Below are 24,358 nucleotides of genomic sequence, written 5' to 3'. Positions count from 1 at the left end.
TACCCAGAAAGAAATGACAATAGATTTGAGGGGAATTTCTGGTCCACTAACAGTTCAAGGTGGTATGGGAGAGAAATTTGACCCTCTGATCCACAATTTTCAATGGTTTGTTTATTTGTAAGAATTTTATTAATTTGGGCAGTTTAGTAGTTTTTATTCATTTATTGGAGGGGTGTGCCCTGGAGGTCAAAGCACAACCTGCTGGAGTTTGTTCTTTCCCCTCATCATGAATGTTCCGAGGAGCAAACTCGGGTTGTCAGGCCTGGCGACAAGCGCCTTTCCTTGCAGAGCCTTTTGCAGAGCCTCATCGCCAGCCCCGTCCTGGTTTCTTCGTTTCAACTTTTTTTTTTTTCTGTAACGATTTGCTTGCTTTATTTTACACGTACGAGTGTGTCACTGCGTGTGGATAGAGCAGGCAATGGTTTTCACATCCTTAACCACCACAGCAACAAAACCTGTAACTGCCTGGAGGTTTCCTCATCTTATTCCCTCCAGAATGGCCCAGATGAAAGACAGAAATGATAGCCCATGCGTCCGAGGCTGTGGGGAAAGAGGAACACATATTCATGGCTGGCGGGAGTGCAGACTGGCACAGCCGCTACTGAATCAGTGAGGAGGCCTCTCGGGGTTGAAAACAGATATTATACCTCTGGCTCCAGCTGGATCTACCACCCTTGCACACACACGGAAAGGGCCTCACCCGCCGTCCGCACACCAACGCTCATGGCTTTTCTCCCCAACTACTCATGAAGTGGAAACAGCTTAGATGTCTATCAAGAGAGGGAGGGATAATGGAAATATAATCCATTCATACAGTGGGGTATGATTCAGCTGTGAAAACAAAATGTCATTATAAAATTTGCAGGTAAATAATGGAATTGAAAAGAAACATCTGGCTAAGCGAGGTAACCAAGACCCAAACAGACAAATAATAATGTGTTTTTCCCCACGTTATACACGGATGCTGTCTTTACGTGTGTGTTTCATTTAGGATCTAAACAGAGGTCAGGTATCGACGAAGGGGTTGGCAGGGTAGGGGCTCCTCCAAAAAGAGAAAATGGAATCCAGTGTTACAGCAGGATAAGGGAAGAGTCAGTGGAGGGGGTGGGTGGGGGAGCCAAGTAAAGGGAGGTAAATGGGAAGCGTGGGCGCTTGAATAAGAATGGCCCCCGTAGAATAAGATATTTATAGATTTGTGATCAGTAGGTGGTGTTTACAGTTTTCTTGGAACCGGTGTAGCTTTGTTAGAGGAAGTGAGTCACTGGGGTCCAGACCAGCGTCTCTCCGTCCCTGCTCCCTGCTGATCTCCACGTCGGACTTTCAGCTCCTCCAGCCCGCCGTGCCGCCGTGCCTCCCGCCGCGCTGGGACTAAGCCTCTGAAAGTGTCAGCAAGCTCCAATGAAATTCTCTCTTTTGTGAGTTGTTGTGGGGCCGCCGGTGGGCCGCAGACGAGGAGGAGGCCGCGGCGGCGGCGGCAGAAGAGGTGGGGATGGGGGTGGGGACGGGGGTGGCGCCCTGGAAATGCAAGCGGGGGTATGATAGGTGGCTTGCACCCGCCGGGCGGCCGTCCTTTCCAGAAAGGGTTCGACTGGAGGACCCTGTGGAGCAGCCGTTGGCCGGCTCCTCTCCCCGACGGCACCGTGAAGTCCTCACGCAGGGCCAGCGGCAACCAGGGCATCGGATCCAGAGGCGGCCGGTCTAGAAGGCAGGACGTCGCCACCATGGGCCAGTGTGTCACCAAGTGCAAGAAGAAGCCTTCACCCACCCTGGGCAGCAGGCATGGAGACCGTTACCATAGCAGCAGCAGGTCCTACGGCCGGCGGAGAGCCGGCCACCGCGCGGAACAGGTGCTACTTTATTTCACACCGTCGGGGGAGATCGTCGTCTATGACGCCAGGAGAGCGGACAGGGCCGTCGCGGAGGCCTGCCGGCTGCCGATGTCTTCCAGAGATGCTTGGGGGAAGCCCAAGGCCGACGCTGAGCAGGCTCCCTTGCCGAGGTCGGAGGTGCTGTTCAGGCGCTACCGGGACAGGTGGGAGGATGCCATCTTGGTGGGAGGCATGGAGCGCTTTTGCCGTGACCTCGGTGTGGATCCCATGGATTTTCGAGTGCTGCTCCTGGCCTGGAAGTTCCGGGCGGCGAACATGTTCCAGTTCACCAGGAAGGAGTTTTTGGACGGCTGTAAAGCGATCCGTGCAGACAGCATTGATGGGATCCGTGCACAGTTCCCCAGCCTCCTAGCAGAAGCCAAGCAAGAAGAGAGATTCAAGGATCTCTACCGGTTTACATTTCAGTTTGGCCTGGACCCTCAACACGAGCAGCGGGCCCTGCGTCGTGAGACGGCCATCGCCCTGTGGAAACTCGTGTTCACCCAGAACCCTCCTCCCATCCTGGAGCCGTGGCTCAACTTCCTCGCGGAGAACCCCTCGGGCATCCGGGGCATCTCCTGGGACCCCTGGAACATGTTTCTCTGCTTCGTCGAGGAGATTGACCCCGACCTCAGCAACTACGATGCGGACGACGCTTGGCCCTGCATCTTCGACAGCTTTGTGGAGTGGGAGGCGGAGCGGAGGAGGAGAGAGGCAGGGGGGAGAGGCGCGCGCGGCGCGGGGCTGAGGGCCCGGGTCCAGATGAGCTGCACTGAGGATCTGCCTGCCCCGCTGCAGCCCAGCGAGGACTTGGACCTTTCTGGGAATTCCTGAAGATGAAGATCCGGAACTTTTCCACATTACACCTTTCTCTGCCTTGTATTTGGATTTGGACGTTTTGACTGAACTTGACTGAGTTTGCTCCCGGGTTGGAGGTGTACGCCCCGATTTCGGTAGCCTCTGAGAGACGCAGGTTAAAAGGCTCCTTTTTCCATTTCACAGTTTCGCTTCTTTGTCAAAAGTCCGCTGTGTTTAGGCAGGTGAATTTGTATCCAAGGTGGGCTGATTTTTATTTTCTTCAGGACTGTGGCTCAGTAGTGACGTTTAAAGTCAGAGATGGTCATGCATTCAGAAGTTCCTTGATTGTACAGAGGATTTTTTAAGATTTTTTTGGGCTATCCGGAATCTTTGTCTTTTCTCAATAAGGTTGAGGATGGTTTCTTCAGAGTCTGAAGAATGTTGTTATAGTTTAATGGGCATTTGCATTAAATCTGTGGATGGCTGTCAGTAAGACTGTGCATGTTGCTATGTTGGGCGCTGCTTTTACAAGAGAACAGGAGATCTTTCCATAGAATAATGGCTTAAATTTCTTCCAAGATTCAAAGTTCTTGTTATACGGGTTTTCCAGTTTGTGCGATGAGAGCGACCCAAAGATATCTGTGGGAATCTCGTTTATGGCGTGTGTGGAAGCGATACATTTTTGGGTTGTTTTCAGGTTCTGTGTATGAAAAAGTAATTCTGCTGTGAACACGGTGGAGCGCGTGTCCCTGCGGCACGGTTGAGCATCTTTTGTCTATCGGCCCAAAAGAGGCTATAGCTGAGTTTTAAAGTCGTTTGTTCCCTAATTTTCTGGGAATTCGACAGCCGTGGAGGAGCCCTGAGCGGTGTTTACGGTCTTGCTCGTGGTACAGATGGAGTCTCAACGTTGATTTGGTTTACATTTCACCCGTGGTTAAGGGTGTGATACCTGAGCACGTTTTGAATGTCTTTCAGTCGTTTTAAGTTCACCTCATGAGAGTTTTCAGGGTAGGTCTGTCACATATATTCTTAGTGGATTCATTGTTCTTTTGATGACCGATTCCCTTAGTTCTTTTGTATGTTTTTAAAGTAGATGGATGATTAGTAAGTAGGGTAATCATTAGTGATTAGTGAAGATATTTCCCAATTCTGTAGGCTGCTGTGTCTTGTTGATTATGCCCTTTGCTAGACAGAAGCTTCTCGGTTCAAGAGATTAATTGTTTCTCTCCATGTGCACGCCACTGCGATGTGTTCGAGTGGTACCAGGGCCTCCAAGTGTTAATTCTCAGTTTTTCCTCTATGAGCTTAAGTGTTGTTGGTTTTATGTTGACGTCTTAAAAAGAAGAGAGGAGAAGACGGATTGGGTTCGTCTGATGCATCTTGGGCAGAGGAGATGTAGCTGGGACGTTTGGCCCCTGGGCATGGGGAACGGTGCTTCTTTGTGCTGGAGGTTCGCGGCCCAGGCCGTACGGGAGGTTGGAGATCCGTTTCCCCGGGTCTGCGTTCTTGGCCTGGATGGCGTTCTGCTGGCTCATGGCGATGAGGATACTTTACTGGAGACACGTGGGCTGCAGCAAAGCCCGGGCCATGCAGGGACAGTTATTGTGACTAGGAAAGTCCAGAGGCCCCCGCCTTTTCAATATCTGGGTCATATGGTATACCCCAAAGAAATGAAGCCTCGGGAGATAGAAATCAGGAAGAGCAGCTGAAAATCTCTTAATGACTTTCAAAGGTTATTAGGAAACATACGATGGCTAAGGCCTGATTTAAGGTTTCCTACAGGAGACCTCGAGCCTTTAACTGAGATCCTTGAAGGAGACGGTGATCCCGATTCCTAGCAGGCAGCTTTCAGAGGCTGCCAGACAGACTCTCTCACAGATAGAGCGGGCTACACGGGAACAGCACGTGTGCTGTGCTGATGACAGCCAAACGTGGCAAGCGTGTCTTTGACCTACAAGACGACTGGCCCCGACAGCAGTCTTACGGCGGAAGGGACACCACTTTCATGGCTGCCTCTGCCTGTATCACCAGGAAAAGCATTAAATCCTTATTTTGAAGCAGCAGCCTGCTTAGCCCAGAAGAGCAGAATGTAATCTAGAAAATATTTTGGCAAAGAACCAGCTGCAATCGATGTTCCTTACACGAAGCAGCAAATTGAATGGCTATTTTCAAAACAGTGACTCGTGGGCAATTGCGTTTGCTCAGTTTCACGGTCAGATTGATAATCTTTTCCCAGCTGACCGTTGACTCAACAACATTCATTTTTCCTAAAATAGTAGCAAAGAATCCCTTCAAGGACGCTTTGTGGATTTTCACGGATGGCTCAGCTAATGGAAAAGCTGCTTATGTAGTCGATGGCAAAGGACACGGGGTACAGACAGAACCGGCTTCAGCTCAAACAGTTAAGCCGTGGGCTGTAGCTCTGATATTTAAGAATTTTGATAATAAGGCTTTTAATCTATATACTGATAGCTGGCATATTTGACGCATTGTAAATCCTGGCAGCAGTGCCATATGTAGGAACTAGCGATGAACAAGTTAAAATATGGTTTCCACAGATTCAGAGAGCCATACAATGTAGAAAACTGCCACGTTTTGTGGGGCACATCAGAGCCCATTCAAGTCTTCCTGGTCCGTCAGCTGAAGGTGATGCTCTAGCTGACGAACTTACAAAAAATAATTGCTGTGTCTCAGGTTGAACCTGCTTTGCACCACCAAAACAGCTTAAGTTGGAGAAAGCAATTTACGCTGAGAAGCTTCTCGACAAATTCTGAAACGATGTGAAAGACGCCCGCGATATCTACCTGTGCCTCATTTGGGGGTGAATCCCGGAGGACTGCTTCCTAACCGTATATGGCACACGGATGTGACTCACATGACTGAGTTTGGGAAATTGAGATATGTGCATGTGACAATTCATGACGGCCACAGCACAAACTGGGGAAGCTGCCAAGCACGTAATAACTCATGGCTTAAAATGCTTTTCATGCATGGGAACCCCAAAGGTAATAAAGGCGGGCAATGGACCCGGATATGTTAACAAGGCTTTTCCAGGATTTTGTACTCCATGGGATATTGTTCCTAAGACTGGTATTCCATATAATCCTCAAGGACAAGGAATTGTGGAGCGTGCACATAGCTCCTTGAAAACACAACCCCTGAAATAAAGACAGGGGCGTTGTCTCCTCAGACGCCACACAATGCCTTAAATCACGCATTGTTGACGACGCTCAACTTTCTAAATGCGGACGTCCCGTGAGCTATCAGCCGCGGACAGATTGTGGCCTAATGATAAAAAAAATAAAACCACATTTGCGAAAGCCAGGCGGAAGGACCCTTGCTCTGGAATGTGTAAAGGACCCGATCCCATCCTAATCCGGGGTCGAGGGCGCGTCTGTGTTTCCTCACAGGATGAGAACCAAGCCGGATGGCTCCCAGGGCGACTCAGGCAGTGTAGTCAGCAGCAGGGCAGCGGACCCCAGGATGGCTTAGCCGACAGCCGCCCAGCAGGAGGAATGGAGGAATCCGGTCGCCCGGCCCACAGAGAGGAGCCTGATCCGGACCTGCAACTCGCTGCTGCGCCGCAGGGAGACTTCGGACAGAGATCCCGCTGAGAGGATGAGCTGACCGCGGTGTCTGCTGCTGCTGCCGGCTGTGGGGTGAAACCTGTTCCTTCAGAACTAAGATACTGACCTGAGCATTTGAGTGTTCTCGGGTTATGGGACACAGAACTCATTTTGAATAAAATATTAAACCTAAGAACGAAGACCTAGGCTTTCCCCTCAGGGAAAGAGAGACTTAAAGAATGAGTAGAACCCCCCTCTTCAGTTAACAAGGGGGCAGACTAAGGGTTTGGCAGCAGCACAGTGACTGAAAATGGGATTTAATAACAGCAAATGGTATTATACTCTTAACGGTAATGACCTGGTATTTGCAGCTGCATATAAGGGGATGGGAAAAATCTGGTAATGGCCCAGTGGTGCTGAGTACATCGGTAATGACAGAAAAGAATATGAAATTATGGGAAAGAATATGAAAGCGCTGGTATTGGCCGGCTAAATGTGAAATTATGAATAATTGGAGAGCTGGTTTTGACCGGCTAAATGTGAAATTATGATATGAAAAATTTGAAGATCGGTATTGACCGGGGATGATGTGGAAAAATCATGACTGTGAATGGTTGCGATCCACAGTTGCTGAGAGGTTGTGACGGTGAATGTTGAGAGTTGATCCGTATGCTGAGAACGTTAGCTCTGAATGATGTTCTGTGCCAGCGGAAGAAACATTCTCAACTCAGGCGGTTCTACTCTCCTTTAGGATGGGAGACTATAGTGTTTGTTAGCATAATTTTTTTATAGAGCATTATGATCCATCCTAACAAAAGATTTTTTAAAAAATCTTTTTTTTAAATTTTAAATATTTTAAATTTAAATTTTTAAATTTTTTAAATTTAAAAAAAAAGATTAAAAAAAAAAAAAGATTTGGCTGATAACACAGGGCCTGGAAAGTCCATGTCTCCCCACTAATCTCTTCTCTTTACAGAGGTCGGCAGTCAATGACGGGTTTGAAGCTTCTCCTCCCCAGATACCTAAGACAGGAAATCTTGCGAAAGCCGCTTTCCAAAGACGGGAAAATTTGGGTCATTAGGAAGAAGACTTTGCCCAAGCCAGGCGCGACCCGTCTGTCCTGTTGCAGAAGCACGGGGGTTGTGAAAGGGTTGTGAAACCTTAAAAAGAGAGAGTGGATCGTAGGCCCCCAAAGTTCTCGGGACGGCAGGAGAGCCACAGGCCCGGGTCTGAGGTGGTCAGGTAGCTTTGCCGACTGAGCCGGCTCAGCCTCACGACGACAGCCTGGCTGTGCTGCTCCTGTTTTCTTTTGTTATTAACGGAGATCGCCTGAGGGGAGGTGTTGGCTGAAGCCGACCCGGGACGTTTGGGGCTCCTCCCTTTGGTAATTTGGAGGCTGTCGTCTTATAGAGATGCTAATTCCTGGCCTAGGGGACAGCCAGCAGACTAGCCAGAAAACCGGTTAGCAGACGGCTCGCAGACAGGTGGGTGCAGACCCGACAAAATGCCACTCACCCGGTTACCTAGGAGACGGCCCATTCCCCTGGTTACCTAGGAGACGGCCCAATGTGTCCCCCCACACCCCCGTGATGGAGGACTCTCATTGGCTAATAAAGAAACTGCCTGGCCCATTTGATTGGCCAGCCCTTAGGTAGGCGGAGTAGACAGAACAGGAAGAAGGAAGTGAGGTAGATGGCTCAGTCAGATGCTACACCTCTCCTAAGTTAGACAGACTGCCATGCCTCTGCTCAGAGAAAGAGATGCGAAATGCGATGAAGCTCCAGCCCAAGATGGACATACGCTAGAAACTTCTTGGTAAGGCACCACTTCGTGGTGCTACACAGATTATTAGATATGGGTTAATCAAGATGTAAGAGGCTGGAAATAATGGGCCAGGCAGTGTTTAAAAGAATACAGTTTCCATGTAATTATTTCGGATAAAGCTAGCCGGTGGCTGGGAGCTGGGCAGTGGGAAGCTGGCCCACAGCTCCCCACTACACCCCCCGCTCAATTGCTGTGATGCTATAAAAACTGTTTGGGGAATAAATGAGGGATCAGATGTCGCCCTTCAAGGATGACCACGTAAGCTGTGTGTGATTTACTCCTCGCGACTCCGTTCCAGACTCGTCAGGGAAAACAGTTCCCTGCCTGGGAGCCCACACGGGCCTCGACCAGAAGGAACCGGTTCTCTAGACTCCACACGTTCACTCTGCCCACCTGTCTGCCCCCTTCCCCGCCCCCGCCCCCGGGGCTCCCCACTCCCACGCCTGCTCAGATGCACGTGCTGATCTCCTCCCACAGACTCTCCAGAGTGGATCGACCCACGCCGGCCCCCGAGGTCAGGCGTGGGGGATGTGACGTCCCCGTGCCTTGTGCGGGAGGAGGATGCCATGGCCGTCTCCGGCCACGGGAGTCCTGGCTCGCTTGCTAGTGCTGTGCCTAGTGGAAGGGGCCGGACCTGCCTTCCCACCTCCTAGCACAGAGCAGAGACTGGTGAGGAAACCACCAGGTACGGACTGACTCCCTGTGCCCGGCTGCGGGGTGGGAGGCGTGTGGGGTGATGACGGTGGCCGTCAGCAGCTGTGGGGATGGCAAACAGCCCCTGCGTGAGTAGGGGACGTCAGGTTGGGAGTCGCACCGTGGGGAGCGGCGGGTTCGGTTCTTCCCCCAAATCCACGGGTTGCTGTGAGTCAGTGGACGAGGAATCTGGAGTCTCAGGACCTCTACCCCAGTGTGAGGCTCCCCATAGAATGGGTCGCGGTGGCCAGGAGCCCCGGGCTCCTCAGCCTGTGTCACCCCCTCGGTACAGTTCGCGCCCCACGGTCCCGTACGTGAGCGAGTCGGGCAAGGGCCTGGAGATGGAAAAAACGCACAGAGAGACCTGGGTCAATCGAAAGGAGATCAGCCGAGTGCCGTTTATTTGAGTTTGGGGAAATGCTTATAGACCTCGCTGCTGCAGGAGGATTTCCACCCAGTCAGGTGGGAAATCACCATACCAATGGTGGCGTCAACAATGCCCTGCAGCTAATTACCAGGCGGGTGGGAGCCCAGGAACACACCGGACGCTTAGTTAGCTGACCAGAAACTGCCCTCAAGGTGAACCCCAGAAACAAGGGCAGACGGCCCGGGCCCTGCAAGCCTAAGCAGTCAGAGTGCCACTTGCTGGGTCTCCGTGATTCCCATCGTTGACCAAAAAAAAAAAAAAAACCAAAAAAAAAAAACAATGCCTGTTGTTGGTTTCCAAGGTCACCAGGACAGTTCTCGCTCATCTTCAGCAACAATGAGGGCTGGCATTTGGGGGTGGGCGGGAGGACTCCAGCCACAGCTCGGCTCTCGTCACCCAGCGTCTCCCAGGAGATGGGGTGACGACGTCGGGTCTTCCCCTGCTCTCTTTGCCTGTAGGTGTCTTGAGGGGTTGTCTTCCGGAGGAAAACCTCTGTAGGCCGCACTCTGGGAGGGGAGGGGCGCTCGTCCCCGAATCCCAGCTCGGCTACACAGACACTGAATTCCGTCCAAGGAAGCTAGGGAGGGTCCGAGGCTTTCCCTCCCCGAGGCAAATATCTGTGCACAGATCCTTCCTCGCCTCCGCCCCCTGCCCACTGCGCCTGCCGGTGCCCCCCTGGAGCAGACGTCCCGACCGTGAGTCCTTTGAACCTTGGCTTTTGTACCCTGGTGGCACAGCTCGGCCTCCCTCTCCTCCACCCAGTTGACGGCAGCTCAGCTCGGCCTCCCAGGAGACTGCAAGAGGGGGCAAGGACCTCAAGTTCCTTTCTGCCTCAGCCGCTGGGGTCTCCTGCAGATTTTTCCTTTTTTTTTTTTTTTTTTGGTTTTCTGAGACAGGGTTTTTTCTCTAGCCGTGGAGCCTATCTTGAAGCTAGCTCTTGTAGATCAAGTTGGGCTTGAACTCGCAGAAATTGACCTGCCTCTGCCTCCCAAGGCCTGGGATTAAAGGCGTGCGCCACCACTGCCCGGCCTGGAACTTTTTTTTTTCTTTGGTGAATGGCAGAGGACTGGAAGGTTGAGTGTGCACGTCGTTCAGCTGGTATGACAGCAGCTGTCAGGAAATCAGCGCACTCGCTCTGAGCATCGGCTTGCATATCCGCGCTTCCCCAGGTGTAGCAGCTTGAAGCTTCAGATATCCCAGGCAGGTGCTGCACCCTAGAGCTGCCCCCGCCCTTCTTGACATTTTCAGGTCTCTCAGCTACTAGGAGTGCTGCTGTGCGTCAGGGCGCACAGACGTGAGTCCATTCCACCTTGACTGGAGGTCAGAGGGTTTGAGCTTGTTTGGCTTTTTCTAAGTGGTTAACAACAAGTGACTCCCAAACGAGAGGTCCTGACCTAGAGTGGTTAATTTGTATTTTAAGTACAGAGGTGTATCAGCTTCATCTCGGCCAACGATCAGAGGTGCTCTGTTTATTTGTTTTATCAGGTGATGACATCTATTGCCTTCCCCTTTCCCTCCTTGGAGTGGAAAATAAATGGGTGGTTCAGTATTCGCTAAATTTCCCTCCTGACGCTGCTCTGTGTTTTCTCTTTTATTTCTCTCCTATCCCTGTTTCTCTTGGCTTAATAATTGTAATCACCACGCTCCTACCCTGGAATGTGTGAATCCAATCTCGGCCGGTCCTAAGCGGCTGCGTCTCTTCCACGTCGTCCTCGGAAGGCGGCTTCCTCCTCCAGGACAGAGACGGAAACCTCAACACACACCCCTGACAGAGTTGAGATACTGACACCCCCGGGCTCCTACTGACATAGTCTGCCCTCTCCCGGTTTGAACACTGTCTGGCAGAACCCCGAGCCCCAGGAGCACGCCCCTCACTTGCCTGCCACGGCTTGGCTAGTGTGTTTGCAAAGTATGGGCCTTCAGCCGTTCAGCATGCTACTTTGAAGACTGTGTTTCACGGCTTTCCATTTCACCCACAGAGGTCCCGGGCCCTGAGCCTAGCCAGCAAGAGCGACTGGTCTTTGGCTGCGGGGACACCGTGGAGCTGATCTGCTCTCTGCCTGGAGATGCCGGCCCAGGCTGCGCTGTCTGGTCTAAGGATGGCACGGAGCTGGTCGCTTCCCACAGCATCCTGGTGGGGCCCCAGAGGTTACAAGTGCTGAACGTCTCCCGTGACGATGCCGGGGTCTACGTGTGCCGGCAGCAGCTCACCCGGGATGTCCTGTGCCCCTTCACTGTGAATGTGACAGGTAAGTTCTTGGTGGCCGGGGCTCACAAACGCGTTGAGCAGCTGCCTAGCTAGGGAGGTCGGGGCAGTCCTAGGCAGCATGGCTCCGGGATCCCTGGCTCAAGCGTGCTGCTGGCTGTAGTTCCCTGCATCGGAGGCGGTGCCCCCAGTTTTGTGCTATCTGAATGAATGGCCTTGCAAAGGCAGGGAGCAGTGGTCCCTAAAGATGGAGAGCAGAGCACTCTGAAAATAGGGAGCAGCGGGTCTCCGGATGTAGGCGTGTCGTCGCAGGACCACTGCTTGCTTGTAACTGTTGCAGATGCTGCATCCTCAGGAGATGAAGAAGGTGGCGGGAACGTGGCTGGAGACACAGGTGAGATCAGAGAAGGCCTAGGCAGACTGAGCTGGTCAGGATCAGGCTGCTTCCTGCCTGGAGTCTTGTTGTTCAAGGGCAGTGCTACAGGCAGACAGTGCCCCGGGGGCAGGGCTGCTCGGCAGGGATTTTGGTAAGGATTGTGGTGGGAAGGAACATCACAGGTGTGAGTAAACCAGGCAAGGCGCTCAAGTTGCCACCGATGAGGACATAGATCCGGGGATTCCTGGTGTCTGGGTTTCTTTCCTGCCCGGCTCCCACAATCATTAAGTCCCAAAGAAATCAAAATAGAGGTCTACGTTAGTTATAAACTGATTGGCCCATTAGCTTAGGCTTTTTTTTTACATTTCCTTTTCTTTTTTTTCTTATTTATTTATTTATTTATTATGTATACAATATTCTGCAGGCCTGAAGAGGGCACCAGACCTCATTACAGATGGCTGTGAGCCTCCATGTGGTTGCTGGGAATTGAACTCAGGACCTTTGGAAGAGCAGTCAGTGCTCTTAACCGCCAAGCCATCTCTCCAGCCCCTTATTAACTCTTAAAACTTATATTAGCGGGGCTGGAGAGATGGCTCAGTGGTTAAGAGCACTGACTGCTCTTCCCGAGGACGCAGGTTCAATTCTCAGCACCCATACAGATGAGGCGTGAGGCTCGAGGGTGGGTTGGTAGGGGAGCTTGGCAAGGCTGGACTGACTATGCCGTCACGAGCACTCGTGCCATCAGGGGCCCCTTACTGGACTCGGCCAGACCGTATGGATATGAAACTGCTGGCCATGCCGGCCACCAGCACTGTGCGCTTCCACTGTGCAGCTGCTGGCAGCCCCACCCCCTCCATCTCCTGGCTGAAGAACGGCGAGGAATTCAGAGGGGAGCGTCGCATGGGGGCCACCAAGGTAAGCCTGGGAAAGGGCCTGGGTGCAGAGGGTGTAACCCATGTCATCTGTCGTAGACCGGCCCCGACAAAAATACCTCTTGCCAGGGTAGGGGCGTGAGATCGTAGAAATAGAAGTGAAATGAAAAATAATTAGACTGAGACCATAAAACGTACCGGGAGGGCATTCCAGTGGATACTGACATTTTTCCCTGTTTAGTTTTCCTTATCCGTTTATAACCAAATACAAAAGGAGAAGAAGGCAACCAAAGACGTCTTTAACTTGATACAAAGTCCAGGTAAAACAGTTAATGACTTTTAACACTTTGAGGTGTCAAGTCATCGGCATCTGGTGGTTTAGGTCGCGAAGCCACTCTAGACCGAGTATCCTGAAAGCAGCCGCAGTCCCTTCCTAGGTGACCTTATATTACAAAAGGAAGAGCAGATGTGTGTTTGCCTGGCCTAGCTACCCATCAGGATGACAACAGGCTCACCGTTTTGGGCATCCGCAGCCCCTCACCTCCTAACTTTCCCTGCAGTTTAGGCACCGGCATGGGAGCCTGGTCATGGAGAGTGTGGTGCCTTCTGATAGCGGCCACTACACCTGCGTGGTTCAGAACACGTTGGGCAGCATCCGGCAGACTTACACCCTGGAAGTCCTGGGTGAGAGCCGGGCCGGGCGACAGGAGCAGGTCAGCCCCGGGCCCTCGGACGCCCTGCCCCTGACCCGTCTGTGTCTTCCAGAGCGCTTCCCACATCAGCCCGTTTTGCAGGCTGGGCTGCCGGAAAACCAGACGGCCACCCTAGGAAGCGACGTGGAGTTCCACTGCAAGGTCTACAGCGATGCCCAGCCGCACATCCAGTGGCTGAAGCACGTGGAGGTGAATGGCAGCAAGACAGGCCCGGATGGCAGGCCCTACGTCACCGTCCTCAAGGTGGGCTCTGTTCTGGGCGGCTGGTCGGGTGGACGGGGGAGCTGGAAGCGCCTTGGCCCCCGTCCTTCAGTCCCTCTTTGGCCGAGGAATCCCTGGGACTGGGGGACCCACGTGTTGGAGTCTCAGAACTCAGCCCCTGTTCTGAGCTCCAGGCAGGCTCTGTGTTCCTCCTGCCCTCCTGGAGGACTTGTTTCCCCGTTTGCTCTGAGGCTTGGGCCTACAGAAGGCTTCTCTTGGGTGGGAGTTGTGGTGGCTCAGGACAGGAGGACGTCTGCTGAACTAGGACCCTCTGACCTCAGAGGACCGGCTGTCCGCCCGCTCTCCAGCTGCCTGCACCGCAGCCCTAGCTCCGCCCTGCCAGGACGGACTCTTCCCGCCTCCCGCTGCCTGTGGTGCTTGGCTTCGTGGCCTCCGGTGGGGGCCGCGGGAGAGAGAGTTTGGACTTTGCCGCACAGGAAAGGAAAATGATCCTCGGAGAGACTTGGAGGTCTGGTGGGAGAGAGGAACAGGTGTTGGCAGGAGTTGGCATCCTGGCTGTCGGGAGAGACCCCTCGGGCCATGTCCAGTGTGCCTCCCGCTGCGGGTGTGTGGTTTCCTGAGCACAGGCTGAGGAGATATGACCCTTGGGATGAAGATTTGTAGAGTAAGGGGGGTTCCCTCTCTGTGTGTGTGTATTATTCTCTCTCTCTGTCTGTGTCTCTCTCTGTGTGTGTTTCTCTCTTTGTGTCTGTCTGTCTCTCTCTGTCTCTCTCTCTGTGTGTGTGTGTGTGTGTGTGTGCATGCTCTCTTCCCCCCCCCTCTGTGTATATGTTTATCTCTCTTTGTGTCTGTGTCTCTCTCTCTGTCTCTCTCTCTGTCTCTCTCTCTCTCTCTCTCTCTCTCTCTCTCTGTGTGTGTGTAGGGAGAGTGGACATGAAGGCGGCCAGTCTGTGAAACCCCACCAACCCCACCTACCACTGCCATCAGGTGCCTTGGTTCAGGCAGCCTTCCAGGGGCTTCCTCCCCCAGCCCGTTCTTTGCCGTCTCCCTCGCCCTGCCTCGTCCTCATTTTCCTCTAGAGATTTCCTGGATCGGTGAGATGCACACCTTTATCTCTCTGTGTGTCAGAATGGGGCGGGGCAGGTCCATTCGTGGAGCCATCGGTTTCCTGAGCGTGGCTGAGAAGAAGCGTGGTGGTGTGCCCAGGGTCTTCCAGGAGGTGATGACTGCACGGCTCCCGCTCCGATGCCCAACTACGTACCCTCCCAGATAAACGCCTTGTGCCCTCCGTTCCCTGCTCGACCCCACCCCTGACTCATGTTCTGTTTCCCACGCCTTGATCACACTGGCAGCCCCCAGCCAGCCCTGACTTCCTCCCTCCTTCCACGCCCCTCAGGTCTGTGCCGTCCTCTCGCTGCACCACACGCAAGCTGAGAAGTTTTCAGAACCTCCCAGGGGCGGAGCCCTGTGCTGCTTGAGAACATCGGCTTTTCCCCCCTTCTCTGGCTGACACTGATTTCCTCTGGCTTTCTGTCCGCACATCTGTCTGCCCCTCTTTTTTTCCTGTCCCTCTCCTATTTCTGCACTGACTCCGCAGGTTGCTCCTTGGTGGCACCGTGCTGCCCAAGGGCCTGATGCTTACCTTGGGACAGGGATCTCTCCACCCACAGAGGGACTGGTTCCGGGCTCCCTGCCTGGGTTCGGGATGCAGAGGGCATCCGTTGCAGTGGTCTGGCTGTGATTGTCAAGGTGGTAGCAGAGATTGTGGCATTTTCCCCGAAGCCTGCCTGACCGTCTCCGTGGGGACAGCGCTGTGGTGCCCAAAGGGACGTGCTGGTGCTCGCCTCTTGATCTCTGTTCTCTCTTTGTAGACATCAGGCATTAACACAAGCAACAAGGAGCTAGAAGTTCTGTCTCTGAGCAATGTCACCTTTGAGGACTCGGGGGAGTACACCTGTCTGGCAGGCAATTATTTTGGATTTTCCCATCACTCTGCATGGCTGGAGGTGCTGCCAGGTACTTGCTTCTGCTTCTGCTGCTGCTTCTGCTGCTTCTGCTTCTGCCTCTGCCGCTGCTTCTGCCTCTGCTTCTGCTGCTGCTGCTGCTGCTGCTGGTAGTGGTGGTTCTACATTTGTCCTTTTGTGGTGCTGGCTCAGAACATAACAAAGCTGCCCAGAGCTGCCGACTCACAGATGTTTTCCTCTACCCATGTGAGTTGGGGACGTAGGTCACCAAACTCTGCGTATCCCAGTAGCTTTGCTCCCCAACAGGTACCGAGAGCTCAGGCCGAGCCGATGGGAAGCCCCGCAAGGCTGGATGAGGCCTCAACATTTATGTCTTTGCAGCTGAGAGAGAGCTGGCTGAGGGCAGTGCAGCTGGCAAGTGGTCTGCAGGCCGCATCAGCTCCTGGGTGGGCTTCTCCATCTTCATCTTGACGGCATCGGTTGGGACGCTCTGCTACCTGCGTGGAGTCTCAGGAAAGAACCTGGGGTCTCCCGGTGTGGACAATGACATTCGCTTCCCACCCGAGCAAGAGGTAACTGGAATTAGATACCGAGTTTTGATCTCTCTGTTCCTCCTAAAGTCCCAGCAGTGCCTGAGGCCGGCTTAGCACTCACTGCTCTGCCGTCAGACGAGCTGACCCTTCCCTGTTCCTATCCTCCCCACGGATCCCACGCGACTCCAAACAACTTTGAGTCTTCAGTCCCCACGGTTGGAGCACCCCTCTTCTGGGCCCTACACACTGCTGCACGCGGACTCGACCTTGCCACTCCTGGGCATTACACGACCTCAACCCTTTCCCGATGCCCAGCATGCGTTGTCTGGCTCCAACCTGTCCCCGATGATCCAAGCAGGTGACCTCCGTGAACTCTGGTCTACCCTGGGTCCGCATCGTCCACCCAATTTCAAGAGAATCTACCGTCATGGCCAGTGTTTCTGAGCGTCCGCCGCCAGCCGACCCCAAGTGGGAAATATCGAGAACTCGGTCAGTGCTGGTGGGGCATTGCGTAGACCTGGAGAGGGTTCTGTGGCTGGGGGCTAGATGGCTACCAGGCAGGGGCCTGTGGCAGGTGGGGTGAAATACTCCCGAGGTGGGGTCCAGGGTGAGACTCGGGTTACTCTGTCTTCATGAGCAGAAGCGCATTGCCAGGGGCTGGGGAGACGGCTCAATGGTTAAGAGCACGGCCTGCTCTTCCCGAGGTCCTGAGTTCAAGTCCCAGCAACCACATGGTGGCTCACAGCCATCTGTAATGGGGTCTGGCGCCCTCTTCTGGCCTGCAGGCATACACACAGACAGAATATTGTATACATAATAAATAAATATTTTTAAAAGCCCATTGCCAGCTATGGATGCAGTGGCACAGGGCCATGAGGGCTGGGGGTCCTGGCCACATACTCACGGCCTCTGCTTCTTCGGACAGGCTGACACTTGGTCATTCTCTAGGAGAAGGCTGCTTTGGCCAGGTTTTTAAGGCAGAGGCTGTTGGCCTTCACCTGGACAACACTGCCGAGCCCATCACCGTGGCTGTGAAAATGCTGAAAGGTGAGGAGGGAGAGAAGTAACCCAGGGCCAGTGGGGGCGGCAGGGCCACCCCGTGACTTTCCCACTGTCAACACAGATGATGCCAATGGCCAGGACTTGTCGGACCTGGTGTCTGAGATGGAGATGATGAAAGTTATTGGCCGGCACGAGAACATTATCAACCTGCTGGGGGCCTGCACACAGGGCGGTAAGGACAGCGGGTGGGGGGACCCCCCAGTCGCACAACATCTCTGAGGGGCCTGTGCTTCCAGGGCCATTGTATGTGCTGATGGAGTACGCAGCCAAGGGCAACCTCCGGGACTTCCTGCGGGCACAAAGGCCGCTCAGCGTGGAATGCTATGGTGCCTCCAGGCTGCCAGAAGAACAGCTTACCCGCAAAGATCTCGTGTCCTGTGCCTGTCAGGTGGCCCGAGGTATGGAGCACCTGGCTTCTCGGAAGGTGAGCAGAGCTGGGGCCCAGGCCGGGTAGGGTCTGTCAGCGTGGAAGAGTGGGTGTCCAGCCTGCTTAGGCGAGGGAGGTGTCAGCGTAGCCAGGTTCCTTTCACGCCTCCTCAGTGCGTTCACAGAGACTTGGCTGCCAGAAACGTGTTGGTGACTGAGGACAACGTGATGAAGGTTGCAGATTTTGGCCTGGCCCGTGATGTGCACCGTCTGGGATACTACAAGAAGATCACGCACGTGAGCCCCGTTCCAGGGTGGTGGGGGTGCGGCGCTCCGCGGGGGGACCCCTGACGGCCAACAACTCTCCCTCTGCCTAGGGCCGGCTCCCTGTGAAGTGGATGGCACCAGAGTCCCTGTTGGACGGAGTCTACACCCACCAGAGTGATGTGTATGTGTCCTAACACAGGATGGGGATAGCAAGACCCCAGTCACGCCTGTCGCCACCTTTAGGGCCCCGGCCCTCCCAGGCTGTGTTCTGTGTCCTCATCGGAGCCCACGGCACAGCCCTGCCGTGCCTGCCTCTCCTCTGCACACCCCGCCTTGCCCGTGGGTGCCCTGTCCTGCTGTAGAACTGTTGCCGTAACTGACCGGGAGTAACAGGCCTCTGCCCTCGCTCCCCGACAGGTGGTCCTTTGGAGTCCTGCTCTGGGAGATCTTTACCCTGGGGGGCTCCCCATACCCTGGCATCCCAGTGGAAGAGCTTTTCAAGCTGTTGAAAGCCGGCTACCGCATGCACAAGCCTGCCGACTGCCCACACGACTTGTGAGCAAAGCGTTCCTTACTCACTCCTCTGACTAGTCCCTGGGAGTGGCTGGTTTCCTACCGGGGCTCCTGGCGGGAGGCTGGTAGCCTTGGGTGAGGGAGGGATGGACAACGGGCCGAGAAACCACAGCCAGGTTTGCCACAGGTATGTGGTCATGTGGGACTGTTGGCGTGCGGTGCCTTCCCGGAGGCCCACCTTCAAGCTCCTGGTAGAGGGATTCGATGGCATCCTCACGCACGTCAGCCCACGTGAGAACCACCCGACCCTGCCCTCCCTGATCCCCGTGTGGGCCGCTCCTCCACGTTCCAGATGGGGTCGGCTTGCGAGGGCCAGCCTGGACATAGATGGCCGTGGGATCGAGGGGATGCGTCCTGACCCAGTCCTGTGACCTTCTCTGCCACCAGGTACGCCTGGACCTACCGATGCCTTTTGAGCAGAGCTTGCCAGGTGATGGGGATACCGGGAGCCCCAGTTCCTTAGAGACGACTGTTCACCCACGCCCTGCTGCGCCCAACCCGACCCGAGCATCGGAGGCCTCAGACGTGAGGGGCCCAGGATCCCATAGACCAAGCCCCGGTTAATGTTTACGGATATAAAAACGTATGGGGCCTTTACAAGTTGTATTTGCTACAGGGTTAGCACTTCTTATGTGACGCTTCCTCGTTTTGTAGGATTGGCTATGATGTTTCAAACCTAGTGAGAAAAAGCAGTGAACGTACGCTTGTGATTTTTTTGTACTGTTCCTGAGCCCCTGACTTTGGTGGCTGTCTCTCGCCTATGAGCTGGCAGCGCCAGGACAGTGTCTCAGGGGAACTTTTCTTGGAGCCCAGAGTGTGGTTTCTCAGCCCACATCGGCAGATGTCGTTTTGTTAATGCAAACAACTTTTCTAAAAAAAAAAAAATAGGATCTCTGTGAGTTCGAGACCAGCCTGGTCTACAAGAGCTAGCACCAGGACAGGCTCTAAAGCTGCAGAGAAACCCTGTCTCGAAAAACCAAAAAAAATAAATAAATAAATAAATAAATAAATAAAAATATAAAAAATAAAATAAAGAGATAACCGGTTCTGAGTCCCACGCGCCGCTGACCTTCCATCCTGGCGTCTGTGCAGCTGGATCCGCACTCTCGGTGGGGACTGGTGATGAGATTCGTCTCTGCGGGGGTGGAGATGATGATACCTGGGGAGACGTCTCCGCTGCTGTCTGGTCCCTAGTGCACAGTGCCGGGCTCAGGCCCCAAGAGGACGCATTGTCTGACCTTGTCCTTCCCGGTGTGAGGGCGGGCGGGCGGGCGGCTGGGCTGGGACATGCTCGTCTGTGCCCCAGACTCCCTGGCGGAACCTCGGGGTCACCAGGTTAGAGGTTCCAGAGCGAGGATCCCAGAGAGTCGGGGAGCCGGGCGGCGGCGGTGGCGCCCACCTTGGATCCCGGCCCTCGGGAGGCAGAGGCGGGCGGATCTCCACAGTTCCCGTTGCGACATCTCCAGCCTGCACATGGAAGAGGAGGGAAACCGAGTCACTGGGACTAAAACCGTCAATTTCCAGAAAGCCGACAGTGGGAAAAGTGTCCTGGGTGCCTGTGCGTACTTCAAAAAAAAGTCCTGGGGGCTGGAGGTTCAGCACGCTGCCTGCTCTTCCCCAAGGTCTAGTCACTTCCTGTTCCTGGGGAACTACAAACATGGCGGCCCAGAACGGGCACTTCCTGTGCGGGCCGTGACCACTTCCCGTACCCGGGGAAACTACAAACATGGCGGCCAAGACAGGGCACTTCCTGTGCGGACCGTGACCACTTCCCGTACCCGGGGAAACTACAAACATGGCGGCCAAGACAGGGCACTTCCTGTCCGTGTCGCAGTCCCTTCCTGTTTCTCGGGAAACTACAAACTTCCCGTACCCAGGGAAACTACAAACATGGCGGCCAAGACAGGGCACTTCCTGTCCGTGCCGCAGTCCCTTCCTGTTTCTCGGGAAACTACCAACACGGTGGAAAAGACAGGGCACTTCCTGTGCGGGCCGTGATCACTTCCTGTCTGTGCCGCACAGGTCCTTGGGAAATGTAGTTCGGCGTCCGTCCGCGGGCGTCTGTTCCCCGGTGACTCGCGCTGTCCTCCACGGTTTTCTCATTTCCTGAGGTTCCGCCCAGGGCAGGAGGGGGCCGAGGTCGCGGCTGCAGCGGGAGTTCGAGACCACCCTGGGCGAGTTGGGAAAATACCTCGGAAAATGAAAGTTCAACGAGGGCGGAGGGTACAGCTGCCGAGTGTCTGCCAAGCCCTACGCCCGACCGGCCACAATAGAATATATAGACATCCTTAAAATAAATATACGCATCCTTTTCCCAGGCCTGCAGCGGAAACAGAGAGGAAATGCAGCCCTCGTCCGTGAACCCCCAGACGATGCGGAAATCGCCCTCGCGGCTGCACAGTTGCAGAGACCTCGCCTCCACGTTGTTTCCGCATGAAGGGAAGAGACGATGTCAGGAGACGCCGAGCAGTTGTCACGGGAACCGCGCGCTCTCGGCCGCGGTACCGGGGAAGGGTAAAACTCAGATGCTAGATCGGAGCTGTTCAGCGCGATTGCTTCACTTTTTTTAAAAAAAAAATATTAATTTACTTATTATGGATACAAAATCCTGTCTGTGTGTGTGCCCGCAGGCCAGAAGAGGGCGCCGGACCCCGTTATAGATGGCTGTGAGCCACCGTGGGGTTGCCGGGACTCGAACTCAGGACCTCGGGAAGAGCATGGGGTCGCCGGGACTCGAACTCAGGACCTCGGGAAGAGCAGGCCGTGCTCTTAGCCGCTGAGCCGTCTCTCCAGCCCCTAATGTTTCCCTTTTGAAGCTGCACGCAGTGCACGGCCAATCAAATCCTCGACCGGAGGTGGAGACGTTCAGACTCCATCCATGGAACTCGAATTTCCGTGGTCGCGTGCACACATGTAAGAAAAAGAGAAAACCTATTAAAAAATTAAAAAAAATACCACGGTTTTTACGAAATGTTCAACACATAGGGGAGGATCCGCCCGCGGACACAGAAGCGTCTGCTCGGGTTTGAATCCCTCACCTGCCGTTCTGAGCTCAGGGGAGGAAGCGGACACAGCCCCTAGCTTTCCCTCTGCGGGAGCCGCGGGTCCTTGTCCTAAGCTCTCACGGGAATCAGTGGCAGCACCGGAACAGGAATTACCGGAGGGACTCGGGCCTGACGCCCCGGCGTCCGCGGCAGATGTGGAAGACTGAGCTGCAGAGACCTCTTCTTTAGCTGGGAATGCAGACGATGCTTTATATACTCAGAAACTCAACTGGGGTAGCAAAACGGTAAACACTGTTTAAATGTTAATCATTAAAAATAAATGAGCGGGGGGTGGGGGATGCTGGAGAGACGGCTCAGAGGTTAAGAGCACGGCCTGCTCTTCCCGAGGTCCTGAGTTCGAGTCCCGGCAACCCCACGGTGGCTCACAGCCATCTGGAACAGGGTCTGGCGCCCTCTTCTGGCCTGCGGGCACACACACAGACAGGATATTGTATACATCATAAATATTTTTTAGTGCATAATAATAAATAAATTTTTTTTTTAAAAAAAATCCTTTCTAAAGTCTGGCGGTGGTGGCACAGACTTAATTTACACGAGTGGTCCGTGTGTCTATATACAAGTAGACAAAACATTCACACACCAATAAATTTAATTTACACGAGTGGTCCGTGTGTCTATATACAAGTAGACAAAACATTTACACATCAATAAATTTAATTTAAAAAAAAAGAGTTCTACACGAGCCCGAGGTCGGGAAACGCGCGAGGACTTCCGCTGTCAACTTCCGGCGGCCGCCGCACAGACTCATGGGAAGTGTAGTGCACAGACTCATGGGAAGTGTAGTCCCGACAGGTTCCCAGACCCCGAAAGGAGTGCTGAGTGCGCCTCGACCTTCCCGGGGTGCTCATGAATATGCAGAGGGACGCCCCCACCTCTGCCGCTCTGGCTTTGGTTTCTGTGGCTTTGGAGCCTGTCCTGGAACTAGCTCATGTAGACCAGGCTGGTGTCGAACTCACAGAGATCCGCCCGCCTCTGCCTCCCGAGTGCTGGGATTAAAGGCGTGCGCCACCACCGCCCGCCCGGCTAAATCTAATTTTTAAAAACTAAACATTAAGCTGGCTGTGGTGGCGCATGCCTTTATCCCCTGCACTCAGGAGGGAGAGTGAGTTCAAGACCAGCCTGGTCTATAGAGTAAGTTCCATGACAGCTGGGACTACACAGAGAAACCCTCTCAAAATATCAAAATAAACAAATAAATAAACAAATACACATAAAAATTGTTTTTATTCGGGCCCAGGACTATGCTCATGGCAACAGAGGAGAGAGAAGTCGAGTCTATAGACGTACCTGATGTGGGATGCCCCTCTCTATGTGGTGAATACAATGGCTTCATCAAGAAACTGTCTGAGGCCTGTGGTAGGGTGGACTAGAGCTCGTCAGGGAAAACCAAACTGAATGTTGGAGACGGTGGCGGAGTCAGGGAGAAGCCGTGGAGCAGCCGCCAGAGACAGACACGTGGGAACCTCGCCTTGCCGGTAGGCCACGGACCTCGTGGTCAAATATAAAATACTGGAAATAGGTGAAGATGTGAAAGCTAGCCAATAAGAAGTTAGAGCTAGGGCTGGAGAGACGGCTCAGCGGTTAGGAGCGTTGCCTGCTCTTCCCAAGGTCCTGAGTTCAAGTCCCGGCAACCCCACGGTGGCTCACAGCCATCTGTAATGGGGCCCGGTGCCTTCTTCTGGCCTGCAGACACACACACAGACAGAATACTGTATACATAATAAATAAATAAATATTAATAAAAAAGAGAAAAGCTACATAAAAAGCTAATAAAAGACTAAGAAAACAGAAAGTCTTTTAATACTGAAAAAAAAAAAAAAACCCAAATCTGTGTTTGTTCCTGTGTCCCAGTGGTGTGATTTCTATAGGACGGATCTCCGTTGATGTCACATAGGATTGAATACTGAGAACAACAAATCTGTGTTTGTTCCTGTGTCCCAGCGGTGTGACTGATACGGGATTGCTCTCCGTTGATGTGAAATGGGAATTGCCCGCCTTGGATCCGTCAGAACGGACTGTTACTGAGGAGGTCATGCCGTTGAGACTGTGCTGGCATCTCATGGCTCTGAGGCACTGTCCTTTGGTCCTGGTTGCTCTTAGGATGGACGGACAGGTATAGACTGGGATTTCTGAATACAAGGTCAAGAAGTAAAAATTCTGACGACCCTGCTATGCACCTACCTCCCTAACCTACCACATGGTTGGAACCTGAATGTTTGCGTTGGTGTGAACCAGTGAGCTTTGGTCGGGCGATGGATTCCACCCCTGTGGAGATCAGCTACAATTTATTTTCTATCCGGTGCCTTTGCGAAGTTGCAAACAAGTGGAAGCCCACACGGCGCCAGACAACAGGGTCAGCTCCCTGCAGCCAGGCTCCAGGCGCCCTGAGTCGCGCAGTCTTCTATCTAGCACCTTCACTAACATGCTAAACCTGAAGACCCTCTTTCCTCAAAAGCCTATAAATGGATTTCCCTTTGTTCTCGGTGTGGTTGTTACTCCTACTCCAGATTCCCCGGTGGCAGGCAGCCCGTCACTAAAGGATGGTTTCCCTTAATCTGTGCATCTCTCTAGTGGATCTCAAAAGAATCCTATTACTTAAGGACAGTTTTTATTCCATCTACAGATATAGAGAATGTCATTTTTGGCATATTACAATTCTTATTATACACATATTTAGGAAGTTATACATGATATAGCTTCTCGGAAAATTTCTCTTAATTCTACAGTATGAAATCATTTCATTTAAAAAGGACAAAAGTATGCTTTAAACACATTCAGCAATTGTCAGGAGACACCTGCACGTTTATTAAGGTGGAGCATTTTATGGATGTGCCTACTATCACCTCACATCCATTCCCTACAAAAGAAGGTTCAAGGGCCAGAGAGATGAATCAGTGAGTTAAAAGGTGTTTGCCACCAATACGAACAACATGAGCTTAAATCCCAGGATCCACCTGTTAGAA

The 24,358-nt window shown here is 53.4% G+C and overlaps 2 protein-coding genes and 2 long non-coding RNA genes across 5 annotated transcripts in view; 3 read left to right on the top strand and 1 right to left on the bottom strand.

Annotated features, from left to right (window-relative positions):
• LOC119805908 (fibroblast growth factor receptor 3-like) overlaps nucleotides 1-19,310 on the top strand; it is a 38,180-nt gene extending 18,870 nt beyond the window's left edge. Inside the window, exons 2-16 of the mRNA XM_038317673.1 lie at nucleotides 11,156-11,425; nucleotides 11,723-11,776; nucleotides 12,504-12,673; nucleotides 13,191-13,314; nucleotides 13,396-13,586; nucleotides 15,437-15,581; nucleotides 15,911-16,101; nucleotides 16,421-16,551; nucleotides 16,988-17,109; nucleotides 17,186-17,296; nucleotides 17,361-17,548; nucleotides 17,665-17,787; nucleotides 17,868-17,938; nucleotides 18,175-18,561; nucleotides 18,718-19,310. Coding sequence (XP_038173601.1) covers nucleotides 11,156-11,425; nucleotides 11,723-11,776; nucleotides 12,504-12,673; nucleotides 13,191-13,314; nucleotides 13,396-13,586; nucleotides 15,437-15,581; nucleotides 15,911-16,101; nucleotides 16,421-16,551; nucleotides 16,988-17,109; nucleotides 17,186-17,296; nucleotides 17,361-17,548; nucleotides 17,665-17,787; nucleotides 17,868-17,938; nucleotides 18,175-18,316 — 2,033 coding nt within the window. The 3' untranslated portion in view covers nucleotides 18,317-18,561; nucleotides 18,718-19,310. The remainder of the gene's footprint in view (nucleotides 1-11,155; nucleotides 11,426-11,722; nucleotides 11,777-12,503; nucleotides 12,674-13,190; nucleotides 13,315-13,395; nucleotides 13,587-15,436; nucleotides 15,582-15,910; nucleotides 16,102-16,420; nucleotides 16,552-16,987; nucleotides 17,110-17,185; nucleotides 17,297-17,360; nucleotides 17,549-17,664; nucleotides 17,788-17,867; nucleotides 17,939-18,174; nucleotides 18,562-18,717) is intronic.
• On the top strand, nucleotides 1,722-2,702 carry LOC119805910 (DCN1-like protein 3). Its single transcript, XM_038317675.1, has one exon. It carries the CDS (start codon nucleotides 1,722-1,724, stop codon nucleotides 2,700-2,702), a length of 981 nt encoding a protein of 326 aa, XP_038173603.1.
• LOC119805909 lies at nucleotides 16,850-19,162 on the bottom strand. Its single transcript, XR_005284015.1, has 3 exons — nucleotides 19,033-19,162; nucleotides 17,482-17,768; nucleotides 16,850-17,102 (listed from the first exon to the last, which is right to left on the bottom strand). It is a non-coding gene; the product is annotated as an uncharacterized LOC119805909 (long non-coding RNA).
• Nucleotides 19,311-20,353: 1,043 nt separating the features above from the next.
• Nucleotides 20,354-21,007, top strand: LOC121677055. 2 transcript variants are annotated; one of them, XR_006020716.1, is made up of 3 exons: nucleotides 20,363-20,553; nucleotides 20,649-20,844; nucleotides 20,961-21,007. It is a non-coding gene; the product is annotated as an uncharacterized LOC121677055 (long non-coding RNA). The 2 variants fall into 2 exon arrangements; XR_006020717.1 differs by lacking the exon at nucleotides 20,961-21,007 and having other exon boundaries at nucleotides 20,354-20,553; nucleotides 20,649-20,700.
• Nucleotides 21,008-24,358: the final 3,351 nt, after the last annotated feature.

This window comes from Arvicola amphibius, unplaced genomic scaffold (genome assembly GCF_903992535.2).
Source record: "Arvicola amphibius unplaced genomic scaffold, mArvAmp1.2, whole genome shotgun sequence".
NCBI lineage: Eukaryota > Metazoa > Chordata > Mammalia > Rodentia > Cricetidae > Arvicola > Arvicola amphibius.
The sequence above is the reverse complement of the archived record's forward strand: the minus strand, read 5'-3'. Positions and strand labels throughout refer to the sequence as shown.